Below are 12220 nucleotides of genomic sequence, written 5' to 3'. Positions count from 1 at the left end.
GTTTTTAATTGTGGCCAAACCAAGTGCCCTTCTTCTCTCCCATCCCTCCCCACCTAAAAAGTGACAGTAATCATCAGCTAAATTACTGCTGCAGGGGAAACTAAATAAAACTACAAATAACCAGAAATTTGTTTAGATTTTGTTTGTACCGTTTTAGTGGCTTTTTAAATTTCATAAAACTAGGTAGATTAAGGAATGAAGTAGCCAATCTATCAAAACATTTGAAATAAAAGCTATATGGCAAGTTTGAGGTTTATATTAGATATTCAAACCCTTTTTTGATAATAGGTCCTTTTAATTACTTTCAATAATCTAAATTTAACACAAGACAAAGAAATGCCTTAATGTTCTTAAACATTTTAAATGAAAGTGAAACTCTAATTTGCTGGGTCTGTTAGTAAGTATAACAAAGAAAAGTACACTAGGACTATGCTTTAATTTTCCTTTGGTATTAAGAGATATATTACCAATATCAAGTCAATCCCGTTATTTTTCTTTAACTGCCCTGGCTGGCCGCTCAGTGGTTAGAACACTAGCACAAGCATGGAAGGGTCTCAGTTTTGATCCCTGGCTGGTCGAGGCGTGTGCAGGTAGCAACCAATCAATGTCTCTCTCTCACACATCAATGTTTCTTTTTCTCTCTCTCTTCTCCCTCCCTCCTTCCACTCTCTCTAAAAAATCAATGTAAAAAATATCCTTAGATATCAGTGACTGCATTCAAGTGAGGATTAACAACAAAAAAATCAGTAACTGAGGGATGTTCCGCAGGGAAAATGAGAATATGATAACTGATACCTGTTTTGTGTATCAATAAAAATGTGGCCCTAGCCAGTTTGGCTCAGCAGATAGAGCATCAGACTGCGGACTGAAGGGTCCTGGGTTCAATTCTGGTCAAGGGCACATGCCCAGGTTGCAGGCTCAATCCTCAGTAGGGGGCATGCAGGAGGCAGCTGATCAATGATTCTCTCTCATCACTGATGTTTCTCTCTCTTCTCTCCCTCTCCATTCCTCTCTGAAATCAATATTTTTTTAAAAAAAAAAAAAGAAAAATGTGGTTGCAACCAAGCAATTTACCTCTCATACAATTTACTTTGGTGGAAAACACATTTATATTTGATAACATTATAGAAATTAGACTTTTCCAATTTTTTCTTTTGTGAAAGTGTATATAATTATGGTAACATGACTATGGATGGAGACATAAACTTCAAATTGTTATTAGTTTCTTGTTACTTTTAGTAACATTAATAAAGTTACAAAATGAAACAAGAGTTTATAGAAGGATACTCAGAAACACATCAGTTAATTCTGCATGGTGAGATTAGAGTGTGTTTTTTATTCTGTTTGTATTTCTTTCTTGCATATTTCTACATTACCTATAAAATAGATACCTTTCAAGAGCAAAAAAGATAGCAGTAATGCAATGGTGTGAGCTTACCTATCATACAACCATCTCAAAAATAAATAACCTGTCAAATAGCCAACCTACCACATGACAACCCACAGATATCATTCAGATACCTGAAATTATTATGGATCTAACAGCGGGGAAAACTCCTATGATTAAAGCCATGGCTTTAAAGAATACACTTTTTAATATATTTTTATCCACCTCAGAAGTATTTTTAAGACTATGGAATGTCCACAGATTATAGAATATTTGTGCAATTCCGCTGTTTATGTAATACGTACTTCCTTAGGCATAATCTAATTGCAGTGTGGGTTTATTTTTATATAAATCAGTAATCTAAAAACCATATTTAACAACCAATTTAGTGCCATCCTAGAAAAGGATACATGTAACACATACCCCAGAATATGTGCCTTTGATTTATATAACAGAATTTATCAATTAGCTTTTCTATTTAATGCTTTAAAATAAAATAATAATTTGAAAATTGCATAAAACTGGAAAAAAATTGTGGCATCCTATAGCTAATCCAAATTTACAAAAATAGTGAGTACAAATTTTTCTCTCATATATACCATGCTACTATGCTTGAAGAAAGTCTAACAGCCATTCTAAAAATATTTATATTGAAGATTACAAAGCATGTATACTAACAAAATAGAAAAACATCATCAACTTTAAATGGTATACCTTAACAAATTTTTTTTAGCTTAAATGGCCAAAACATCCCTTTATGTTCACATCATAAATTTTATTGGACCAAGAAGCTGACAAATTTGTTCAAAAGTGATAATGGACAAATATCTGAAACAAAAGTATCAATAGCAGCTTTTAAAGAAGCATCTCTTTGTTCAAAACACCTTAATGTCCAATGTAGTGAGAGCTTTCTTCTTTTTCTAGTCTTAAAGTGTTTCTTATGGAAAAGTCCATTTTTTCTTGAAATTCTTTAAATGTATTGGTGATTGGAAGAGCTAAACAGTTATTACACTTGTTTCCAACAGGAAAATCCATATGAAGGCACTCAACTGAAGGAGTGGGTTTAAATCCAGCAAGTGGAATGGAATTGCAACCAGTTGCAAAAATAAGAATATCTTCCAATGTTGTTGCAGATTTACCATCTGAAAAGTTTACCAAAAAGAAGAAAAAAAGTTCATTATATATTGCTACCATCATAGACTCTTCCCCATCTTGACTGGGAATGCTGAAAGGCAGAGACTCCCACATCTATCTTGGGCAAATTAAATAACTAAGTCAAATGTAGTAATAGGAAAACAGAACATTCAATAAATGTTTGAATCTCAAAGTAGGACTCACAAAATTACTTAGTTGACCTACTCATTGTATATTTGAATGCCTTCTCTAATATAAAGTTATCATAGAGTCCAAGAGGTTCAGTGGATTATGAAATTTCATCTTTTGGGGATATATTATACTAAAAACAATTAGTATATCATAAACTACTTCTAGGTTATCATTATTTGATAAACTAGTTCAGTGACTTCCAACCTTTTTCATCTCATGGCACACATAAACTAATTACTAAAATTCTGTAGCACACCAAAAAATGTATTTTTGGCCAATCTGACACAAAAAAAGGTATAATTTTGACTCACACTGGACGGCTATTGTTGTATTGACTGCTGTCATTTTTTCATTTGACAGTCTAAGGGAAAAGAGGTCAGTGCCCCTGACTAAATAGTCAGGGATTGCATGTTTTAAAGTTCTTGTGGCACACTGGTTGAAAATCAATTAGTTCAATAAATGCAGAGAAAAACTAAACTGTGTAAAACAACAATAATTAATAATAACTTGATTGAAAGAAGATTCAACTGAAAGTTAAAATATCTTCCACACTATTAAAAAGATTTCACATTGCTAAAGCTCAATGATAAACATCAATATCATAGTCCTAACCAAAGGATGAATAATAAATGTAACAAGTTTGAGAAAGGTGAAACAAACAATTAGCCTTTATACTATTCTATACTGTGGCTATCACCCATATAATTAAAATTCCTAGGAAGAATGCCTCTGACCTCAAATTATGTAAAGAAACATTGTAAAATATAATTTTATTCTGTAACCTTTCCTCATCAATATCAACTCAATCACACAAACTTATTTTTAAATATTTTGTAAATATGTAGCCAATGAAAATTCTTATTATCAAAATGCAAAACTCAAAGAAATAAAGTAACATACTGAAACATTCTAAGACAGTTAGATAAAAATAAAACATCCACATACCCTCAACAGCTTGTAAGTAACTGTTCCAAAACCCCAAAGACTGTGCGTCACATGTGTGTACTGTAAAAAGATCTCTAAGGATTTTTGCAGAAAGATTCTCAGGTTTATGACAGAAGATGCTATAAAATGCTTCTGGATAAGTCTGAATTTTCTCCAAAACTCCAAGAGTTTTCAGACCCTGCTTAAAACTTAAGAGAAGAAAAGTACTGAGAGAACATTCATACATGTGTTTGATATTACAATAGGGAGTTAACATTTCTAGCTTTATTTTTAAATTCCAATTTACCTTCTATTTAAAAAGTCATACTACTTTTTTAAGATTTTAATTGGTATATTTATAATCTAAAGTGAATCAAAGTACAGTAAGTAGTCTCCCCGTATTTGGGATATATGTTCCAAGACCCATTAATAGCTGCCCGAAACTGTGGGTAGTGCTGAACCCTAATATACTATATTTTTTCCCTGTATATACATACCTTTTTCTTTGTAATCAACTTCTTTAACTCTGCTGGAAATGTGACAGTACTTTCTTCATGGGCAGATAGCCTCTTCAGTAATTTTTATATTTTTCAATCCAAGCCTATTCCTGAGTCTGTGTAACTATCCCTTACTTGCAGTAAATGGTTTGGTGTCATTTGGTTTAGGGATCCCTTACTGGTCTTCATAGCGCAATGCTTTCCGGTGCAACGTGCTGCCATCATTCATACCAAGTTTTCTGTTCATGTCTCCCACCCATAATTTAATGCCTTTTCCATCTTAACTAAGCGTTTTTCACGCACTGTGGCTGTAACTTTTGCAATTTGAGGTGCAACACAGCAAAACTAGGATGAACCTACTTCACAGTTTTAGATTTGTTCTTACTATAAATCATAGCAACTCAATATGACTTTTTATTTCCTTATTTAGGTTGAGAATGTTTGATTTCCACTTAAAGGAAGCACATTATGGCTTCTCTTTGGCAATCTGAATTTCCAGTATTATTACTCTTGCACGTTAGGGCTATTACTAAGTAAATAAGGTTTACTTGAATCCAAGCACTTAATACTGTGACAGTCCATCTGAAAACCAAGATGGCTACTAAGGGGCATGGATAAGGTGGATAAAAGAATGATTTACATCTCAGGGAGTGCAAGATTTCTCCATGCTTCTCAGAACAATGTACAATTTAAAATTAATTCTCTATAAAATTTTCCACTTAATATTTCTGAACCATGATTGATCACGAGTAACTGAAACTGAGAGAAGTGAAACCATGGATGGAGTTTGGGAGGGACTAGTGTTTACCCTCTTCCTAAACAATGCAAAGGCCTTAGAACACTTAGAACTAATTGCTCTTACTCTTCTTATGCTAGTTAAAAATTCTTCTTAGTTTCATAAACTCTCAAAGTAAACATTTTTGTACAATAAGTTGCTCTGTTTGCCAATTTCTTTACCATTCCTTCTCACTCACAAACCTCCCTGTTAGACTCTTTTTTACTTATTGTATCCAGTAACCTTGCTAAAAACTCTACAGAAGAATTTCTTAGATTATTTTAGGTTAGATAATCATGCAGGCTACAAATGATAATTTTAGTTCTTCTAATCCTTAATAACATTCACTTATTCATTTGGTCTTGTTGCTCTGCTAGAGTCTTCAGCATATTGTGGAAACCAAGGGAGTAATTATGTATATTCTAGGCTTATCTGGTCTTAAGGGGAATGCTGGTAACAGTTCACCTTTAGAGATATTTGCTGAATGTTTAAAAAATACTCGTTATAATGGTATTTCAAATTGTTATTTTAAAATTATGTATAAATGTTTAAATGTATGAAATGCTTTTTCTGCATCTAAAATTGTATGATTGGATGTTTCTGTTCCTTTAATCTATTAGTGGGGTACACGCTGTAAAGCTTTTTTAATGTGCTTCCTTTTATAAATCCTTTTCAAAATAAGATCACTGCTATTTTAGACCCTAATTATTTGTATGCTTAAACTTAACTCCTTTGAGACCTGTTTAAAATATCCAACTATTTTAACAATTTCTGTGTTGTCAGTTTTTAAAATATATATATTTTATTGATTTTTTTACAGAGAGGAAGGGAGAGGGATAGTGAGTTAGAAACATCGATGAGAGAGAAACATCAATCAGCTGCCTCCTGCACGCCCCCCACTGGGGATGTGCCGGCAACCAAGGTACATGGCCTGGACCAGAATTGAACCTGGGACCCTTCAGTCCGCAGGCCGATGCCCTATCCACTGAGCCAAACCGGTTAAAGCTGTTGTCAGTTTTTGCTTTACGTATTTTGAAGCCATGTTTTTAGGTACAAATAGATTCAACTTTTCAATGTTCCTAAAGAATTTGTTCTTTTTTACACTATTATTAGGGTCATTTAAGGACAACATCTCTTTTTAAAGATTAGAAACTCATTAACTTTTTATTTTGTGTTAAAATTTCTTTAAAATGCAATTTAAGATCTTTTTAATACAAAAGTCTAAGCTATTTATGTGTGTCATACTTACCAATCTAAATTTAGATTTTCCTACTTTATAGTGTGCTTTCTCTGAACATGTGTTTTCTTTGCTTGCTTTTACCCTATTTTCTGTCCATTATCTTCTTTATTTTGCCCCCAGACCTCACCAACCTGATTTGGAAGTTACATATGCTCTTCCTGTTATTTTAGAACATAACTTAAAAGATACATACTTGATTTAATAATCTAAAGCTAATTGATGCTTCCTCATTACTACCTCAACACAAGTCCCTTAAAACAATAAACCCAATATCCATTCTTCTTACAGATTAATTTTTCACTAATGTTTTAATTATTTTAACCATTTTACCAAAATTCAGTTGTTTTTTAATGGCCAATGCTCACTTTTATTTATTCATATTTTTCCCATACCTGTGCTCACTGCTGCTTCTTGTATCTTTTTCTTTCTAGGTTCAATTTTTCTTCCTTAAATATATACTTTATTAATCTCTTTAGGAAAAAAGTAAACTGTCCCCAAAAGTCTATTTCTCTCTCTTTTGAATGATAATGTAACTAGTTTGTCAAGTTATTACCAGAGCTATCTGTTTTCATTGTTGACATTACTGAAAAGAAAAAAAAAATGCTTTCAGTATAACTCATTTTTACAAGACTTTGGCTCAGAATGCAGTTTCGCCACAAACTACACTACTTTGGCTCATTAAGCCGTGTGATCCTTAAGAACTTTTTCTGCAGCATTTTCTATTTTATTTCATAATCCTCTCCCGAGAATATGTTTTTATTGATTTTGGTGAGAGAGAGAGAGAAAACTGATGTGAGAGAAACATTGACTGGTTGCCTTCCGGACGCGTCCTGTTCAGGAATTATATCCTCAACTTTTTGGTGTATAAGATGACACTCGAATTAACTGAGCCTCTCGGCCAGGGCTTAAGCAGTGTTTTCTATAATACTGTCCTGCCTCCATCTTGTTTATTTAGTTAAATATATGTTTGGGTTCTCTTATTCTAATTTTCACAAAACCTCGTTTTCAATCTCTCTCTGTTATGAACAAATCCTCATATTCCTCTTCCTGATCACTAGTTTTTTTCTTCAACTGCCTACCATTTAACATTTTCATTTCCATGATCATTTTTGTGTCCTTTTTCTTGTCCTCCTGTGGGTTAAATTTTTAAATTCCTTTTTTATCTATAGTGCTGTTGAGTGTATTTTTTATATATATTTTTTAAATATAAGTCTACTGGTATCAACATTTTATAAGCCTTACTTCTCTCTAAGTCCTTTGCCTTTCCCTGTACTTAATGTAATTTCCTAAATATTTCTTCCACATACACTTGAACCACATTATAAGATGTTACTGTAATTTTTTTAACTCAACTATGAAACATGATTTAGAAAACACGAGAAGGAAACATGCCTTTATTCTTTTCATTTTTTCTTTCTTCCTGATGTTTCACAATTATCATATATAATAAAAGCGTAATATGCTAAGTGTCCAACCAATCAGTTGACCATTTGATCAACCGCTGACCAGTTGTTATGGCACACACTGACCACCCGGGGGCAGATGCTCCGACTGGTAGGTTAGCTTGCTGCTGGGGTTCAGCTGATCAGGACTGGGCGAGAGGGCTGGACATGCCCTGAAGCCCTCCCACAGTCCCTTCCCAGCTGGCCGGCCCCCATGGCCCCAATCAGGACTGGGTGAGAAGACCCTGATGGGCCCCAATTGACAGCCAGGCCGAGGGACGCCACCCATGCATGAATTTGTGCACTGGGCATCTAGTACCGTTAGTAATTTGCTTTCTGTTTCAAATATTTCCTATAGACTTTATTTTAGAGTAGGTCTACTGGTGACAAATTCTCTTAGTTTTACTTCATATAAGAAGGTCTAGATTTCTTCTTCATTCTGCTGTGTCGTTCCTGGGTTCTGAGATCCCCAGCTGGTCTGCTTTCATCTCCTTACCTTTCAGTCTTATGTTTGTTTTACATGTAATGTTCAGGGTTTTTAACTGTACTTAGCAGAAGGAATAAAGAGAACTATGTCTATTCCATGTTATCCAGAACTGAAGTATGTGGTCATTTTTCAACATGGAAGTGCTATTAGATTCATTTTGTGCGTGTATTTTTTCCCCCCAATTGTTTATTTTCTCTTTTAAGTCACTACACTAAACCCTCGATTTTGCAGACCTAGATTTAACAAACAAAGTTTCTGGTCCGTATGTCATATGTGAAAATTAACACCCTGTTAATTCTAAAATGCTTTTAACCAAGATTTGCTTACAATTAAATTAGCAGGTTATTTTTTGGTATTAATTCACTGTTACTTTTAACAAATTTTAGTGAATAGCCCATATGTTTGAAAAAACACTAATAATTTTGTCTACATAAATAAATATTACACATCTACAACTATAGTTTACATATTTAAATCCAAGAGTCACCGCTCATAAACAGTGTTTGGTGAATGATTAGCATATGATCACACCACATCATGCCACCCATCTGCATTTGTTTACTCGGGGTGACAGGTGAATTTAAAATTACTATAATACATATAGAAAACTTTTCTGTGAAATTAAACTTTTTATACATACTTAATTTTAATTACACAAACATGTCTACGTAAGTAAAAACAGGTAAGCAACTACTTTGTCCATTTTTTAACATATGCAATCGGAAAACCTAGTTTATTATGTAATAGACTTTCAAATTTAACCAACACTCCCTCACCCGTATTACTCCATTATATCGCAGTTTTACTGAACTGATATTTTATCTCATTCAGTTTGTTTTTGTTATTTAAATTCTTGAGTGCTATTCCCAATATTTGCTTTTTTCGTTGTGTATTTTGCCTTCTACTGGAAATGCCTCTTCTTTAGCAATGTATCATTAGCGCTCCCATTAGGCCCAGACTGCAGCAATTTCCCAACACAGTTGCTATGTATTTGCTTTTGCCTAGCACTCTACAAGTTTTATGAATCCTAAAATCAATTACTTTGTTAATTTCTTTGCTTCAGATGAGGGTACATGCAGGATGCCAAACCCAAGTTTGTGCAAACTGAGGGTTCTGATTTCATATGACAGCTAGGGAATGTGGCTTTTGGTCTCCTTGTTATTTCTGACATCTATAAGACTCTTATGAGTTCAGATATATATTTACAAGATTTTTTTGTTATATGATATTTTATCTTTTACAGAGGAGGGATTACTCTTCAGCTTTTGTCTTGCCTTCTTCATCTTGATCTGCCTAACTCCTATTTATCATTCAGTTTTAATTTAAACACCAATTAAACAGATAGGGAAGCATTTCCTGTCATCTAGATTAGTCATATCTATAAAAACAAAAAAAACAAAACAAAACAGAAGAAATAAACAATGATAAATTCTCTGAGTTAGCAATCAGAAAAATCCATCTGTAGATACACGAACTACTTGGAGAAATAAACATCTCTTTCATTAAGAGATGCACTTCAGCCCTAACCGTTTGGCTCAGTGGATAGAGCGTCGGCCTGTGGACTGAAGGGTCCCAGGTTCGATTCTGGTCAAGGGCATGTACCTTGGTTGCGGGCACATTCCCAGTAGGGGATGTGCAGGAGGCAGCTGATCGAGGTTTCTCTTACGTCGATGTTTTTAACTCTCTATCCCTCTCCCTTCTTCTCTGTAAAAAAATCAATAAAATATATTGAAAAAAAAAAGAAGAGATCCACTTCAAATTTTAAAATAACCACATCAAAATTTATACTATATGGGATTATTCTGTGTATTAACCATAATTATAAATGATGATTCTATTCATATAAAATTTTACTATTTAAGAGTCCTATAGTCAGTACATTTTGATAATTTAAAAGAGCTATGTAACTGTTATTTTTAAATTGCAATATTAAAAATATATTGGAAGTTATATTCAAGTTTATGATGTTATATTTTCATTTGTGAGAGTGCTGGGGAACATCCTAAATGTCCATCTATAGAAAACTGGTTGGAAAAAAAATAGGAAACTGTTGAAAAAAACACACATACTGATATATCCAAACAACAGAGCTCTATAGAACTCTAAAACAGAATGAGAACTATTTCTATTTACTACCATGGAGTGATATCCAGAATATATTGCCCAGTAAAAAATGAGAAAAAAAAGGTGAATGGTATCTTATCTAAAAGAAATGAGTATGCATACACTTATATAGTTATCTGCTATTATTTAAAAAAACAAATAATGAAAGAATAAACAATTAAAGCCACCAAAATGATTACTTCACGAGGCATGGAAGTTAGATGTGATAAAGATAAAAGCTATACATCTTTGAATACAATTTGTATCATAGAGCTGAATTCTTTCAATGTACTCTAGTTTCATTCTAGATTTGTCTTTGAAACCATGCAGGCATTTTACATAACTTTTTTAAAAATAAAATTTTAATTAAGAAACACTAAAAATAAAAAATGAAAAATGTATACCCAGTTAGTAGTATAACAACACGAAATATAACTATTACAAATTACTTTAAAACACCGTAATTTGACAATATAGCCCTAGAACAAAAAAAATAGAAAAACAATTTTAGTCTGTTTTCAATAGTATTTGTTATTGGTGATAATGTTGGTATTATTATTCTTTTTTAATATATATATGTATTTTTTATTGATTTCAGAGAAGAAGGGAGAGGGAGAAATAGAAACATCAATGATGAGAGAGAATCATTGATCTGCTGCCTCCTGCATGCCCCCCATTGGGGACTGAGCCCATAACCTAAGCATGTGCCCTTGACCAGAATCAAACCTGGGACCCTGCAGTCCACAGGCCGATGCTCTATCCACTAAGTCAAACCGACTAAGGTGGTAATGTTATTCTGAGACTAATGTTTATAAAATATGGAATAAGTCGAGTAATTATTTCATACTAGAGACCTGGTGCACAAATTCTGCACAGGTGGGGTCCCTTGGCCTGGCTGGCGATCAAGGCCTATTGGGGGGTCAGCTTGCTGGGGAAAGGGACCACGAGAGGTTGGCCTGCCAGTCGGAGGGGGAAGGGCGGCAGCCGACCAGGGGTGGTGCTGTGGGAGGTTGGCCAGCCAGGTGGAGGGGCCGTGGGAGGTTGGCCGGGGGAACACACTGAACACCAGTGGGCAGCTCCTGAATTGAGTGTCTGCCCCCTGGTGGTCAGTGTGCATCATAGCGACTGGTCGACTGGTCGTTCCAGTCATTTCGGTTGTTCGGTCCTAATGGTCACTTAGGCATTTATATATATAGACTAGAGGCCTGGTGCATGAAATTCATGCACGGGGGTGGGGGAATCCCTGCATCCTCTCGCAATCCAGGACCCCTCAGAGGATGACCCCTCAGTGGGATCGGGCCTAAACCAGCAGTTGGACATCCCTCTCGCAATCCGGGACTGCTGGCTCCTAACTGCTCACCTGCCTGTTTGATTGCCCCTACTCACTCCCCTGCCTGCCTAATTGCCCCTAACCACTCTGCCTGCCTGTCTGATCGACCCTTACCACTCATCTGCCTGCCTGATCGCCCCTAACTGCCTCTGCCTTGGCCCCTGCCATGGTGGCTTTGTCTGGAAGGATGTCAGGAAGGTCGTTTGGCTGTCCGATCTAATTAGCATATTACGCCTTTATTATTATCGATTATTATAGATTTTAATTCTCCAGTGACTTTAAGAACTAGGATTCTCAACATGAGACAAAGGGAAGTTAAACATCTTACAGTAGTGATTTTGAAATATCAGTATAACCTCATAATGTATTCTTTCTTAAAAACAACAAAACAAAAAAAACCTGTATTTCCTAGTTTTTGTCCACTGAAAAGGCCTACAAACAATGACCAACCTGGCAAAAATGAGCGTCCATAGCATCCAGACTCTGGTTTTGAAATATCATTTCCCATTCAAAGAAACAAAGGTCCCTCAGCACAGAATAACAAAATGAGACTGAAACATATTACTATACCATACAGCAAGGTGGCTCTCAAAGACCATTAACCCTTTGCACTCGCTTGCATTTTTCTCAATTCCTTTATTCTAATGCTAATCATGTCGAGTCACACTCGACATCTGAGTGCAAAAGGTTAATGGTCAACATTAAAAAA

General features: G+C 34.8%; 1 protein-coding gene across 3 annotated transcripts in view; it reads right to left on the bottom strand.

Moving 5' to 3' along the window:
• Positions 1-1034: 1034 nt before the first annotated feature.
• The window catches only part of G2E3 (G2/M-phase specific E3 ubiquitin protein ligase), a 74006-nt gene continuing 62820 nt past the window's right edge, over positions 1035-12220 (bottom strand). For all 3 annotated transcript variants that reach the window (XM_054716501.1, XM_054716499.1, XM_054716500.1), the window contains 2 exons: positions 3659-3846; positions 1035-2529 (listed from right to left, as the gene is read on the bottom strand). In XM_054716501.1, coding sequence (XP_054572476.1) covers positions 2273-2529; positions 3659-3846 — 445 coding nt within the window. In that variant the 3' untranslated portion in view covers positions 1035-2272. The remainder of the gene's footprint in view (positions 2530-3658; positions 3847-12220) is intronic.

Source organism: Eptesicus fuscus, chromosome 5, assembly GCF_027574615.1.
Source record: "Eptesicus fuscus isolate TK198812 chromosome 5, DD_ASM_mEF_20220401, whole genome shotgun sequence".
Taxonomy (NCBI): Eukaryota; Metazoa; Chordata; class Mammalia; order Chiroptera; family Vespertilionidae; genus Eptesicus; species Eptesicus fuscus.
The sequence above is the reverse complement of the archived record's forward strand: the minus strand, read 5'-3'. Positions and strand labels throughout refer to the sequence as shown.